The 14,578-nt window shown below is 39.9% G+C and overlaps 2 protein-coding genes across 2 annotated transcripts in view; one reads left to right on the plus strand and one right to left on the minus strand.

Moving 5' to 3' along the window:
- The first annotated feature begins 780 nt into the window (after positions 1–780).
- Positions 781–8,193, plus strand: LOC105566095 (chaoptin). The gene is made up of 10 exons (XM_012019826.1): positions 781–1,232; positions 1,622–1,808; positions 2,089–2,236; positions 2,467–2,577; positions 2,918–3,664; positions 4,535–4,683; positions 4,854–5,636; positions 5,810–6,564; positions 6,673–7,189; positions 7,764–8,193. The coding sequence occupies exons 2-10, from the start codon at positions 1,622–1,624 to the stop codon at positions 8,084–8,086; spliced, it is 3,720 nt and encodes a 1,239-aa protein (XP_011875216.1). The 5' UTR covers positions 781–1,232; the 3' UTR covers positions 8,087–8,193.
- Positions 8,194–8,304: 111 nt separating this feature from the next.
- The window catches only part of LOC105566096 (probable chitinase 3), a 34,432-nt gene continuing 28,158 nt past the window's right edge, over positions 8,305–14,578 (minus strand). Inside the window, exons 4-16 of the mRNA XM_012019827.1 lie at positions 14,017–14,254; positions 13,662–13,841; positions 13,312–13,435; positions 12,219–12,528; positions 11,576–11,999; positions 11,204–11,421; positions 10,603–10,757; positions 10,380–10,520; positions 9,948–10,095; positions 9,687–9,872; positions 9,391–9,513; positions 9,034–9,235; positions 8,305–8,857 (exon numbers count right to left, since the gene is read on the minus strand). Coding sequence (XP_011875217.1) covers positions 8,649–8,857; positions 9,034–9,235; positions 9,391–9,513; positions 9,687–9,872; positions 9,948–10,095; positions 10,380–10,520; positions 10,603–10,757; positions 11,204–11,421; positions 11,576–11,999; positions 12,219–12,528; positions 13,312–13,435; positions 13,662–13,841; positions 14,017–14,254 — 2,658 coding nt within the window. The 3' untranslated portion in view covers positions 8,305–8,648. The remainder of the gene's footprint in view (positions 8,858–9,033; positions 9,236–9,390; positions 9,514–9,686; positions 9,873–9,947; positions 10,096–10,379; positions 10,521–10,602; positions 10,758–11,203; positions 11,422–11,575; positions 12,000–12,218; positions 12,529–13,311; positions 13,436–13,661; positions 13,842–14,016; positions 14,255–14,578) is intronic.

The following is a 14,578-nucleotide window of genomic DNA, read 5'->3' on the forward strand; positions in this document are numbered from 1 at the left end:
CGTTGGCTGGCTGGAAATGTTGATGTCCGTAAACGTTCGTATTGGATCGGGCGACACAGTGAGGGAAAAAGAAAGGGGGGCAGAAAGAGGAAAGAAGACAGAGATCGGTTTTGCCGGCGATTCAGATCGCGTGGGGGGTAGAAGAGACGGACAACCTTTCACTTTTTGACAAGTTCTGGGTTCCTCCCCCACTCTGTTGTCCTTCTACCTCTTGTATCTTGTAAAAGTGTAGATCCGCTACGATTTGAAAGGCTACGTACAAATAATTTGCGTTTGTCAATGCCAGAATTAGACAATCAACGAATCCGCCGGTTGGGAAAAGATTTGTTGTAATCTATCGTTAAAAACAATCTCTTTACGCAAATATTCTCCCGCATAGAGGTGTCTGTTACATAAATTGTGTTGCATTAATAGTGTGTTGATCACCAAATGCTGGGATAGCACGATGACCTTTGGAAACGGCTATCCGTCTCTTTCACATGTAATATATTAACAATGTACAACAATAAAATATTTCTTACAAAGAAACAAGATTTATTTCATTGCTGTGTGCGTCAAAGATGAGATATCGAGCTGCTTTTTGTTTTGTTTTAATATATGTTCGATTTTGGGGAATACTAATTTATTAAGAAAATTTTTCTTCTGAAACGTGAGAAGAAGTTACGAAATCGATTCGACGCGCAGCCAGAGTTCCACGTTATGTCAACAAGTCTCTATCTTGCGACTGTGAAATTTTACGCGCGCATGAATACGCAAAGATTTTCGTTAGCATAATAACGAAATTGTAAAACGCCGATGCTTATGGCTTCACGCAGTAAATGGAGGAACTGGCCGTTACATTGGCCGTTAATTAAATAATTAATTATAATAATTAATTGTTTGTTCTAACAACAGTGCGTGCATAATACCAAATACTGCTCGGGTATTACAGTTTTCGTCAGAGTTATCGCAATTTCTACCACGTTCGATCCATAAAGGTCGTCTAGAAACGCGCTTGCGCTTCCCGGAGCACCTGCGCTTTGGAAGTCGTGCACGAACCGAGCCTTCGACGCGTTTTGTTTGCCCCTAGTCTCTCGGACAGGATCAACAACGAGCCATGACTGTGTCCTGAACACTGGTGCTTTTCTGAGATGAGCCTCGTGTCTTTCAAGCCGATTAAACGTACACTTGTTTCTGGCAGCGGGACTCCATGAAATAGCCTGAGTTTAATCCCGGGACAAGGGCCAGACAAGGTCTGGTCAAAGTAATTTTTTATTAACAGTGTGATAATTTTTATGGCGATATAATTTGCTTTAGAATTTTGAACGTATAACAAATCTTACGAATTGATACTGACCTGAAAATATGTTATTAGTATGAAAATATTATTACGCAAATATAAATCTGCAATTATAAGCAAACAATGTTTAATAAAGATTATTTTAAAGATTTCAAAATGTTCATAAATATTCATCTTAAAAAGCCAGCTCTGTTATACAATTTGTAACACGTGAAGATTAATATTGAAACAAATAGAAAATTTTAAAGCTTTAATAGTGTGAAAATAAATGCAAATTATATTGTAAGTTGGAAAACGTATATTATATCATAAAAGTCTAATTCTTCTCTCGTACGTTTATAGATGACATTTGATGTGATTCGATTCACGAATACATTATTCTTCCTCCTTTGGAGCTGCAACATAATAAGATGTTACAACGTTCCTTGCACATTTAACACTATGTGCATGTGTTGGGTTCAGGATGACGACGATGATTTTACGAAGATGGACATCAGCTGTATGGGAGTTCCATTCGCACGATTTCCTGGTACGCGAGAGAAAATTTCATGTCACCATTGATTATAAAATTATTTTCTTAATTATAAAGGTTTTCTCGATTTAGTTTATTACAATAGTCAGCATTGTGCTCCACGTCATTATTTTCTTAATTCATCATTTGTGCGTAATGTTATTTTATAGACAAGTATTTATTTCTTTCTTATAGAAGCGACGCAATTACATGTGCATGTACGTAGTAGAAATTTAGAAACATAATTGAGCAAATTGTAAACCAAATTTACACGAAAACATCATTTAAAACAATTTAGACGTTTCGGTGAATTACGTGGCGCAACTAGATATTGCTGGATCCGGGATACAAGTGTTGGACAATGACGCACTTGCGAGTTCCGCAGGTGTCGAGGCTCTGGGGCTCATGAGCAATCGATTATCCAGCATAGGTGACAAGTCTCTGCTGTAAGTTTATTCTTCATTTTTTCTGATGCATAATAAAAGCTCATATGTATATTTTACGTAGGAAATTTACTATAGGATAATCGTGTTTTGCACAGACAATTTGTATTTCGAATCTTTTTACAAAATCTAAATTTATACACGTCCAAATTTAATTTATTAACGCAATTATCATGGACCAAACTCCGGAGAACGATTGAAAAATTATATCTTTGATGTCTTCTTTTTGTAAGAGGTGTCACGGACAGTTTACGTTCGCTGGATCTAAGCTATAATTCCCTTGAGGATGTGCCTTTCAAGGTTTTTCGCGATCTAAAGAAATTAAATTGGCTCAACATGCACAGGTATGTGACAAACAAATTTAATTACATTCAATAATTATTCTAAAAATAACGCTTATTTTGACACGCTTTGTTACATTTTACATTTGTCGTTCAGCTTACGAAAGAATTGTCTATTTTAAAAATGGTATGTTCTTCCGGCTATTATTTCTAAATCAAATATTCCTATTGCAATAATTATTTAAAACTATTTTCTTTTTACTGCATACTCCAGTATCTACATTAACTTCTTCTCTATTTTTCTTAACATTCTAAGAAAAAATATACCCATCAAGGATGACATTTTATAAGAAACTATTGCAAAAAGGGAAGTATATTAATCATAAGATTGATTAATTATTAGCAATCATTTAACGTCGTTGGATGGCGACTGGGGCCGCACCAAAGAGACTCTGACAAACGCATTCTTCGGTGATAACTCGATCACCGAGGTGCCCAGGATCTTTTCCAGTTTCACTGCCCTGGTATGGTTGAATCTAGACAGCAACAACATCGAGAAGCTCTCTAAAGACTGTTTACCACCGAACATGCACACCTTGAGCATCAACAATAATCTCTTGAAACAATTCCCACAATCCTTGGGAGACCTGAAAGAACTAACTTGGCTTTATATGAGAGGAAATGATCTCAAGTATCTGGAACTGCCAGATTTCCGCAGCTCCAACTTGGAGCTCATTGATGTCAGCGAGAATTCTATCGAATGGGTAAAGACGCCCATTTTGAGCAATCGCACTGTAAAAGTCAGAGACTTCAATTTAGTCGGAAACAAATTAATCTCATTGCCAGGCAGAATGTTCGATCGCCTCGAGACTAGAAGACTTCACCTGTCGTCCAACAGTATCAGAAACGTTGATAAGGAAGCGTTTCGCGGTCTGGAAGATACTCTTGAATATTTGAATTTGGAGAATAATGACTTGCCGGCAGTACCAAGCGCTGTCAGCCAGTTGAAGATGTTGTCGTACCTTTATTTGGCTAATAATGAGATTAGAAATATTTCCGCCGAGGCTTTTCAAGAATTCGCGGAGCACCTGAAAGCCCTTTCTCTTGCAACCAATAGTTTGGATGCGGTACCTGTAGCTGCTTTGTCCAGGTATTTTACCAGACCTTTGCTTTATCTCGAGAAAAAATGTTTTATAACAATATAATTAATTTTCAAGATGCAGTAAAGTCTATTTGAGAGGAAACGAGAATTTTTTAATAAAATTTTGAATAATTCATTAATAATAAATATATGTTTTCGCAATAGAGGTCTTATAAGTTCCAGAAATAAAGAGATGTAAAAAATGTGATCATTTTTATAAAAGCTTTGGAAAAATAATCGCATTAGAGGAAATATTTCAATTTAATTTGATAAAATTAATTTCATATCTAAGTGATAGGATAACACACAAACAAACAACCTTCGGTTGGCAGCAAGATTCTTACTATTATTCAGGGTTGGATAGTGTCTAGTTAAGAAGATAAAAGTTAAGTTAAAAAGTTAAATAATTTTAATTTAATTTAGTTACATTATAGACTGTTAACTTTTAACTGATTTAGTGACATTTTATCGGTAACTTTTAACTTTTAATTTACCACTCTCTTAGGCTCGGTTTTTAATTTTCTGGTTGATTGTTAACCATAGGTTAGTTGACTCTGCCTCAGTTTAGATAATAATATAAAGTAAGATAGAGAATCGACTAATTTGTGGTTAACAATTAACCAGAAGTTCGTCTTACAATAGTTAAAAAAAAGATAACTTACCCAACCCTGCTATTATTGAACAAATCTATTCATTATATACATATAACTAATAAATAGCGAATAGCTGCCTGTATTATAATCGCGTGGGGTTTTATATTATATAGATCGTAAAGGTCAAAATAAATGACGTAGTACGGGATACGAGTTAATGATCTCAGAGCCTAATAGCGGAAAGAAAGTTTGATGCAATGTATCTGACAACGAATTTTCGTAACAGATGCCAGAGGCTATTGCACCTGAATCTCGGTTACAACAAGATCTCCCACGTCGAGTCGGGCGATTTCGAGTGGGCCGAAGACCTTGAGATCTTATTGCTCAGAAACAATATCCTGACGAAACTGAAAGCTAAAACTTTCAAGGGAGCCGGTGCGTCGCCTGTAATTTTAGTTGCGAAAGTATTGTCTGAAATAATCGCCATATATCACGGAGAGTCAATGATATACAGCATCGTTTATACGCTATCAAAGTGCACGGTGAAACTTTTTTTTGCAAATTACATGTATACAAATTTGGTTTTTAATGGAGCTTTCTCTTAGGTAAACTAAAAGAGCTCAGCCTGTCCTTCAATCACTTGACGGAGCTCGATGACGACTGCTTCGTTGGCCTCGAGGAGAGCCTAGACATTCTCGAGTTGAGCTTTGCCTTCGCTACAGACGTTTTCCCTCAGCGTGCACTTAGGCCACTTTCGAACCTCCGGTGGCTAGTTTTAGACAACAACAATTTCCAGACAATCGAGGCGACAGCCTTTTATTCCTTTCAACAACTGCGTTATATTAATATGGAATCAAACAGGCTGCATTACTTACCCGAAAGGATATTTCTCTCGAGCGTGCACCCAGAGTTAAGAGATGTCAAACTGGGATACAACTTTCTGGAGGCAATACCGGAATCGAGTTTCCATAATCTGACGGAGCTGCTGTCTCTCGACCTGACTGGCAACCGAATAAGAGTCTTGGCGTCTGGCTCCATCATAGAGTGCCCAAAATTAGTGACTATATCGTTGGCTTACAACCGGATACAGAAAATGGAGAGAAACGCGTTGTACGGTTTATCCAGCTTGCGCTTCCTCCATTTGGAGTTCAATAAGCTGACTGTGCTGGACTTGGGTGCTATCTCCGAGATCGGCGGTCCCGATTTTGCCCTAAACGTTTCCTACAACGCGATCGCGTTCGTCGATTCGGGATCAGCAATGAACAATCTTACCAGATTGGATCTTGGATTTAATAATATCAGCCACTTATCGGCAGACACGTTTTATGGAACGCCCGACTTGAAAAACTTATATCTGCAGAACAACTTTCTTGCCACAATCGACCCTGGTGAGAAAGTCTTCTTTTTTTCTCTTATTGTTAGCTGGAAAACCAATTCTCAGTCGTTTTAACTCTTTCGATCAAAGACGCAACATATTTAGACTTGCGTTTCAAATTACAAAATATTTCTTTGATTTTCAAATAATAAATGTTTTAAGCAACCGTAATACATATTGTTTAAGGAACATTTGCATTCCCGCACTTGGAAATTCTGAACCTTGGCAACAATAAGATAAACACGTTGCGCAAGCAGTCCTTCCACGGCTTGGAGTCCCTCCAGTGGCTGAACCTCGGCGGCAATGAAATAGCGCAGTTGTCGACGGAGCAGTTCAGGAATCTAAAAAGTCTGAGGATCCTGAATCTTTCAAATAACAAAATTCGTTCGTTGCCGAAAGATGTTTTCCAGGGTACCAGATTAGAAATTCTTGACCTAAGTCACAACAAATTCACCGTCGTGCCCTCGTCGTCGTTCTTAGAAGTCGGTTATACATTGAGAGATCTCAACATGGCTGAAAATTTCCTGGATCACCTTGACTCGACTGCTTTCCCGACGTCTCAGCTGGTATCTCTAAATCTGGCGCAAAATCGTTTGACTATTTTGCCGGATAATTCGTTCGTTGCGCTGGGAAAATTACTCAGCTTGAACGTATCCCAGAACATTCTCCAGGCAAACTTTAAAGAGCTGTTTCATTATTTGCCGGACCTCAGACACCTCTACCTAGCTAATTGTGGTCTTAGAAGCATACCGTTACTGCCATTGACGTATTTAAATATCTTGGATTTGTCTTTTAACAATGTTGACGAGACTACTGACAAGCAATTCAAAGACCTGGGAGGTTTGAAGATTTTTTTACTGGTAAATAACTCGCTGACATTAATGCCTGGTGTTAGATTGAGCCTCTTGAGGGAACTTGACGTTTCTGGCAATCCTATCGAGGTTAGTTAAAATTAAGATAATCAAGAAAAGTGCTTTCCTCTTTCTTTTTAAATTTTCCAGGAGGGAAACAATTACGGACGTCAATAACGTGTCCAGTGATTTTTACAGGAACTGACGAAAGAGAGCTTCCTGGGCTATCCGAGATTAGAAAAATTAAACTTAAGAAATTTAAATCGCACCAAATCAGTGGACAAGGATTGTCTGCAACCGTTGAGATATTTAAAACACCTGCGAATTCAAACGTGGCCGCAGGCCGACGGGTTTCATCTGCGTCATTTGCTGTCCGGTTTACCGCTTCGAACGGTCGAGATTCAAGTGACGGAGCACCTGCTGAAGCATCAGATACAAAACGTCTTCACGAAACAATTGAGAGAACTGACGATCACCGGAAATGATCTTGAGTTGATCTCCTCCGAAGCGTTCTCCACTATCGAAGGCGGCGAGTTGGTATTAAGAATCAAAGACACGCATGTTCAACGACTACAGTCGGATATTTTTCTATCGTTGACGAAGAGACTGTCGCAGCTTACGTTGGACCTAAGAAACAATCATATCAACGAATTAAGCCCGTCGATAATTTACGGGAATCTTTCCTGGGAGACTGTGGGGACCAACATGGTGGCCGGTAAGTTTCTAATACACAACAGAAATACAAATAGAAGTGTTTTGAATTTTTGTAATGTTGTACGACATCTTTTCTAGTAATTAAAAGTCTGAAGTTACAGTAATTAATGTATCTAAAATGCAGGGTTGGGAAAGTTGATTTATAAAAGTATCTAGTTACAGTTACAAATTACCAATTCTGAGTTGCAGTTACAGTTACCCAAAAAGTAACGAATCGTTACTTTACAGTTACTTTCTTGCAATAAAAATAAAAACATCAAATCTGCATTTGAATTGTAAAACGTCGATAAAGGCGTTTATGCGCAAATGCAAGGCCTAATACAATCCGTGTGGAGGCGTAAAAATATATAAAGTAACTATTAATGTAACTATATTAAATTAATTACCAGTCGTTGAAAAAGTGTAACTGAGTTAAGTTACAGTTACGGATCAGGAGAGAAAGTAAGTTAAGTTAGAGTTACCAAAAATAAGAGTGACTGTAACTGTAACCTCGTTACAAGTGACGAGTTACTTCCCAACCATGCTAGAGTGTCACTAGAGGACACGTGTTAGCGCGAGTAATGATCTTTCCCCAGGTGGGCTGCAGGTATCTGGCAATCCGCTCGAATGCGACTGCGAGATTGCATGGCTGAGTCTGTGGCTACGCAGGTGGCTCAGGGAGTCCCGGCAGATTCACACGGCGTCGCAGTCCGACGCCAGGCAACTAAGAACCATAGCCGGCCGTGCTGTGTGCACAGAAACAACACCGTCGTACTCCTCCGACAAGGTCCTGCTGACTTTGGGTACGCCGCACACCGCCTGCCAAGCGTCCGCCCTCAGCTCGGGAAATTACGAGCGGCTAGCGACAGCCTGGTTGGCCTTCGTCAAATTCTTCATCCTCATTTTCATCGCCAATTAACTACGAGTTTATAACACAACCTTCCGTGATGGGCCTAGTCTTTAAAGTTCACGATGTGATCTTTTTTAATGTAAGATTTATCAATAAAAGTAGTTAAATAATTACAAGAAAAACGCTTCTTATTATTTCCATAATTAACACCGAGAAACAGAAGGATGTTCTTCATAAAAGAGGAGTGCGAGAACAGAAAAACATTATTATAATATAAAAATAACGGCTATTCCAAGAATTTATCTTTATTTACAAATGTCATGATTTCGCTTGTGCTTTATACAGATGGCGAGGGTAAAAGTAGACGAGAATGGAAAAGGTAATTCTTAAAAAATAGGAATAAAGACGTAGACAATAAGATACTTGTGGGAGGATGCATAATGGGAGAAAAAATTCGTAAAGAAGATAAAACTTATTGACGCGCGATGATAATGTACTTACTCTTGGCGAGCTTATTGTTTGATGAACACTTTCGATAAAATTACTTTCCCTAGACTGCTTCATCGCCTTTTTTTTTATTTTACAGCTTCGCTTACCGCAGAAAATTATTTCGTTGCTGCTCTTCGCTTTTTTACACGGGCGGCGCTTGCGTGTGCTGCAAACAGCCCTCGACATTCTCTGGCCAGTCGCAAACGTTCTCGTTAGGATTAAAGACCAGGTTCACAGGACAGGGCATGTGATGCTTGCGCTCGCCCTCGCACATATAGTACATCGTGCAATCATTCTTGTCCGCGTGATAAGATATATGATTGTCCTCTTCGTCGCATGACACTTCGTTCGCTGCAACATTCGTTTTCACGATCAACTCTTCATTCTGTTCTTTACTTGTCAATTTCACAAATTCTTCTTAATTTTAGAGAAGGCTCGGTATGCTTTCCGTAATATTAATCTTACGTGCAACATCGCGTTTAAGCAAGAATTTTCTTCTGCAAGATTTGCGTCATGGATTTACTTACGATCCTTAGTAGTGTATTTTCCATTTCTTAAGGTACTTTCGTAAGGACCGTCATATTCCAGCTTGACTTTGTAGTTCTGCAACTCCTTCTTCATCGCTTTGATCAGTGGATACTTTCCTGCCCCGCAAGATCCTCTGAAGTCGTCCATGTCAACGGACCAGATCATTACACCCCCAAAGCCTTCTTCTTTAAGCCAAGTCATCTGCAAAAGAACTTAAGTTCCATAAAGAATGCTTGCGTAAACGCAAGATATGTACGACAGTTTATGCTAAAGACATATCAGATATTCTTGAGTAATAGTCTTTGAGTGCGTTACATCTTTGTTAAAAGGTTCAAAAATATACGATGAATGTATACTTTGTTAATAAGACTCCTTTCGTCGTCGAATCCGACCCATTGATCGTCTCTGTACGCAAATGGTACTTGCTGTTCGCTGTCCCATACTAGAGTCGTATTGTCTTCGTTTAAGAAGCTGCAAACCTATTTACGAAATGTTGATTTAAATTTTGCTGGACAACATAAAGTGACATAAAAATTCATTGTGTATTCCTTAATAGAAAAGTTCATAAAGCATGAACTACGAGACGTTTTAATTATTCTATTCAAATAGATGGAAAATTAGCGCATGTCTATGAAAAAGTAACATTGCATGCCTCATAGTAGGACAGAAATCCGGATTCGTTGGTGAAGTTCCCTGCCACTCCACCACTGGACGCTGGTGCACCAATGTCGAATTTATCCTTATCGACCAGCGTGAAGGATCTACCGTACGTTGGCATTCCAATCATAAGCTTTTCCTTCGGCGCTCCTTGCTTCACCCATTCTCGTGCGCTGTAATCCTAAAAATCGAAGTTGCAAAATTTCATAAGAGCCCAAAAAGATCGGGATCTTAGTACGTGATTACTTTTATTTACCACTGTCAGCTTTTTCTGGTAGCTAGTAGCACTTTCTAGAGGGTACAACGGACTGTTGTGACCAACTTGTCTCTCCCACTGACCGTGGAAGTCGTATGCCATCACGTTAATGAAGTCCAGATACTTAGATATTTCAGGGACATCGTACCTAAAAAATACAGCTGTAAGCGTCTAAACGTTCCCGTATTAAACAATACACAAGAGTAGCCAATGATTTATGACCTTAGACTCGCATTGGCCATTCTTGTGTGTTGCTTAGTTTTAATGAGAGTCCTACTTTAACTCTATTATTCTTGTATTACATCGCAGAACTAAAATTAAAGTAAAAGATATTTTACTTAATATCTGAATACACACAAAATATTGTGTTGCTCTTTTCGTATCGCGTATACGTGAATTTTTATCGTTAATCGTAACATTTGTGATATCTACCCTGCAGCGATGGCTTCGAAACTCGCAGGCACCGCGGCTGACAAGATTAATTTTGGTTGGCCAGAGCTCTTTGCTTCACCCTCGAAAGCTAGCCTGAGTTCCTTCAAAAGATTAACGTAAGCCGTTCGATCGTCGGCTCCTCTGCAAGAAAATATTACACCGAAGATTATATCTACGTTATATATCGAACGAGATATACGAGGTACACGTGAGGTAAAGGTACCTTGGGTATTCCCAGTCAACATCCAATCCGTCGAATTTATATTCTCGCAGGAAATCGATAGCCTCATAGACGAATTGGTTCATCCGGAATGTGTTACTGGTGAGTTCTTTGAAGGGCGTCGAGCCGAATGCCCATCCTCCGATCGCAAGTAGAATCTGAAAACATTATTGAGACATGAGTGACGGGGCGTTTGTTGAAATAACATTATTTATGTCTTAAGTATCAATCGTCTCCTTTTCCCTATGATTTTTAAAACGCTGTTTTCTAAGTGGGAGAGTCCAGGGGCTTGATTCTTAAATTCATTTGAAGGAGAAACGTATGCGAAAATAGTGATCTTATAGAAAAGTTGTGAGCTGGTTGGCTATTCGCATGGCTTTAACCAATCGACTTTCAACTTTTCTGTGAGAGTAGGAATTTCGCATACGTTTCTCTTTCGAATGAATTCAAGAATCGAGCCCCTGAAGTGAAAGCTCTAACCGGAGGACACACGCGAAACGCGGTTTCCTTCAAGATGGGAAACGCTTGGCAAATATCTCGGGAGAAATAAATTACTAATGCGCAATGAAAATTTGTTGAAATTCTAAAATTTTGTGAAAAATACCTTAATATCCGGATTCTTGTCACGAAGTGCGATCAGTCTCTGATACATTTCAGCGTCTTTGTCACTTCCTTCAGTAAGTAAGTGATCCTTCAAAGTAGCGAACGCATATACCACGTGAGTGCAGAGAGTCGGATCGATGTCTTCCGGATTGAATCGTCCCATTCCTGGTCTCTTGTGCGACCAATTTGTCAGGTAACAAATGGTTTGCGCCTCTCTCTCTGCCAATTTGTTAAGTTCTGATTATCAACTTCATCTCAATGGAAATAATCTTTCGATAAGTATTCGAGGCGATAATACGTGCTCATCGAAGGGTATTTTACACGAGATGTAATAGGAGTATATTTTGTCATTTCAGCGATTCGAAAAGATTACCCTGGATCGGAGTGTTAATGACGAGTGTAGTCTTCTGAAGCTTCTTCGATTTGCTGAGCACTTCCGAAACAGACACCTTGTAAGGCTCCGGCTTCTTTACTATCGTCTCCGTGATGGTGGTGGCAACTGCCGTCCAGTCGACGTCCTTGGCATTGGCACCTCGCGAAATACCCCTAAGTTCCTCCCTCATCGCGCCGATCAGAGGATACCGGACATTCCCACCGCAAACGGTGCCGTTGAAGTCGTCCATGTCGACCGTCCACACCATCGCACCTCCGTAACCCTTGCTCTTCAGCCAGTGCATTTTGTTCCGAACGGATTTTTCATCGTCGAAGCCAACCCACTGATCGTTGTACACCAGATAGGGTACCTTCATCTCGTCGTCCCAAACGTAGGCGGCACCGTTGTGCAGCATCTCGCAGATCTGATATTAAAGGGTGATTTTCATGTCGAGACTTTATAAAAATTTGTTTTGATCGACAAAGGATTTTGCTTCTGTTAAAATTTTGGGTATTTTCTGAGTGGCGCGCACAATGCAATTTTTAGAACATTACAATTTGTATATAAAAAATTAAATAAAAAAAAACTACTTCAAATTGCCAGTTTGAATATACGAAATCCCGTCGCAAAAGCGGATTAGTACCTCGTAATATGCGAGAAAACCAGACTCCTTGGTGTATTCGCCTGCCTTTCCGCCACCGCTGGCTGCAGAGTGTACACGGAAGTTGGCGGAGTTTGAAAGGGTGAAGGACCGGCCATACGTAGGCATGCCTATGATTAATTTTTCTTTCGGTGCGCCCAGTTTAACCCACATGGTAGCCGCATTGTCCACGCTCAATTGTTTCTGCCATTCCGAATCCAACGACGACGAGTATAACGGGGCGTTGTGACCGGTTTCTCTCTCCCATTTCCCGTGGAAGTCGTAGGCCATGAGGTTGATGAAGTCCAGGTAGCTAAGTGGATGAAAGTGCATTTTCGTTTGATTACGGTATTTAGGGGCTCGTCGCGTCCGCGTCGTTAGCTTTAGGTGGTGCCAAGAATGAGTAAATTCTAAGATATGATGAAATTTCAATTTTGCATCCGTCGTTTCGCGCGCGCTACTTTTTATATTCTATAAGAATTTTCACCTGGAATTTAGATTCCATGGGTCCTAATAATATCTGAATAATGTTTCTTAGCATAGTTGAATTACAGTTGAATGCACTGAAAAAAATTTCTGGTTGAATATGGACGAATCAGATAATTCCTTTAGGATTTACCAGAATTCCTTTAGGATTTACCAGAATTCCTGTAAGTCCCAGTCTACAATAGAGATTTAAGCCCTAAGCCTTAAGAAATTGACTAATCACAGTCGCGCATTCTACTCATACTTGACCGTGATTGACCAATTTCTTAAAGCTTAGGGCTTAAATCATCTATTGTAGACTGGGACTAATCCTACAGAAATTCTGGTAAATCCTAAAGGAATTCTGGTAAATCCTAAAGGAATTATCTGATTCGTCCATATTCAACCAGAAATTTTTTTCAGTGTGATGTTAGTCTTTTAAGTTTTGAATTCCGCCATCTTGAATTACAAAAATCTGATAACGGATTCGTAATCAGCCACCCCGAAAACCCTTGTGTACAAAGTTTCACGGAAAATGGTTCAGTAGAAAAATGTATGCTTCAAAGGGTTAACGCAAATGTTTAGCATCCCCGAAGCTTTTACATTTTTTATCTGAAAATTGTCGTTATACCTGGCAACTGCCGGCACATCGTATCCGCTCTTAACGTTGTCAGGTCCGACGGGTACCGCGGCGGTTAGTAGAAGACGCGGTTTTTTCCTCTCTTGCGCCTCCGCCTCGAAAGCCTCTCGCAGCTCTGCGGGGAAAATGATGAAAAGTGAATTCAAGCAACGTGACGGACATACGCGACGCATGCCGCACACGAAGAGTGGAAATGTCAAGTGCCACGTCGCACATTGAACTCATATAATCCTGCGCAAGACAATAGGCAATAACCGCCTTATCAAGATTAACATGCGTCTGACATTTCCAGCCTCGAGAATCTCGGCATTGTCGTTGCCCTTTCTAAAGCGTTTCTTTACCCTTCAGCAGGAGGACATAATTCTTCTTATCGTCTCCACCCTTCGGGTATTCCCAGTCGATGTCAAGGCCGTCGAAATTCCTATCCCGTAAATACGGTATAGCGCTGTAGATGAAGGTCTGCCGGGCGTATCTCGTTGAGGACACATCCTTGAACTTCTGCGTGCCGAAGGACCAACCACCTGGTTGTACAGATAAAACGGAAAATAATGCCAGTCTCATTTAAACTTGCGCAAACTTTAAAGATCGCACTAGATCGTTACAAAGAAAGTTAACGTCAATTGCACAGCTGATTGCGTCGGTGATTTAGCTTTCCTTTTTGTACAGGAAATATAAAACAACGCCGAACAGACTCACCAATTGCAAGCAGGACTTTCAGGGACGGGTTGGCTTTTTTAAGATTCACCACCCTTTCATACAGGCCGATCTTGCCGTCCTTCGTTTCGTCATTCGATTCGAAACTGGTTAGTTTGTTCTTCTTCAGCCACCCGAAGGCGAAGATAACGTGGGTGCAGAGGTCAGGTTGAATGTCCTCCGGCAGGAACTTGCCGATCTTCGTGCGATACTGGGACCAATTCGTGTAATAGCATACGAGCTGCGGGTGGAGAGTAAAATTAGTACGGCATGTAGCTAACAATATTTTCTATCTTATGACGTATATTATTGAAATTATAATTAGATATTAAAAATATATGATAGCGCGCCGTTACATTTCTCTGTGCACAAAACTTTGCATTGCTGCGACAGTAAGAATAATGTCAAAACGAAAATAGAATGCATTACTTGAAATTCCTTCGTATTGCAAAGAGAGGGATTTCTCATTAGCTTTGGGCGGTAAATCGACTCGAATAATTGAACAAATTATCTCGAGATATGCATCTCAAGAAGAAATCCAACTTTGTGATAATAACCGATTGTG

Source organism: Vollenhovia emeryi, unplaced genomic scaffold (assembly GCF_000949405.1).
Source record: "Vollenhovia emeryi isolate VEMERY1.0 unplaced genomic scaffold, V.emery_V1.0 DF939147.1, whole genome shotgun sequence".
Classification (NCBI taxonomy): domain Eukaryota; kingdom Metazoa; phylum Arthropoda; class Insecta; order Hymenoptera; family Formicidae; genus Vollenhovia; species Vollenhovia emeryi.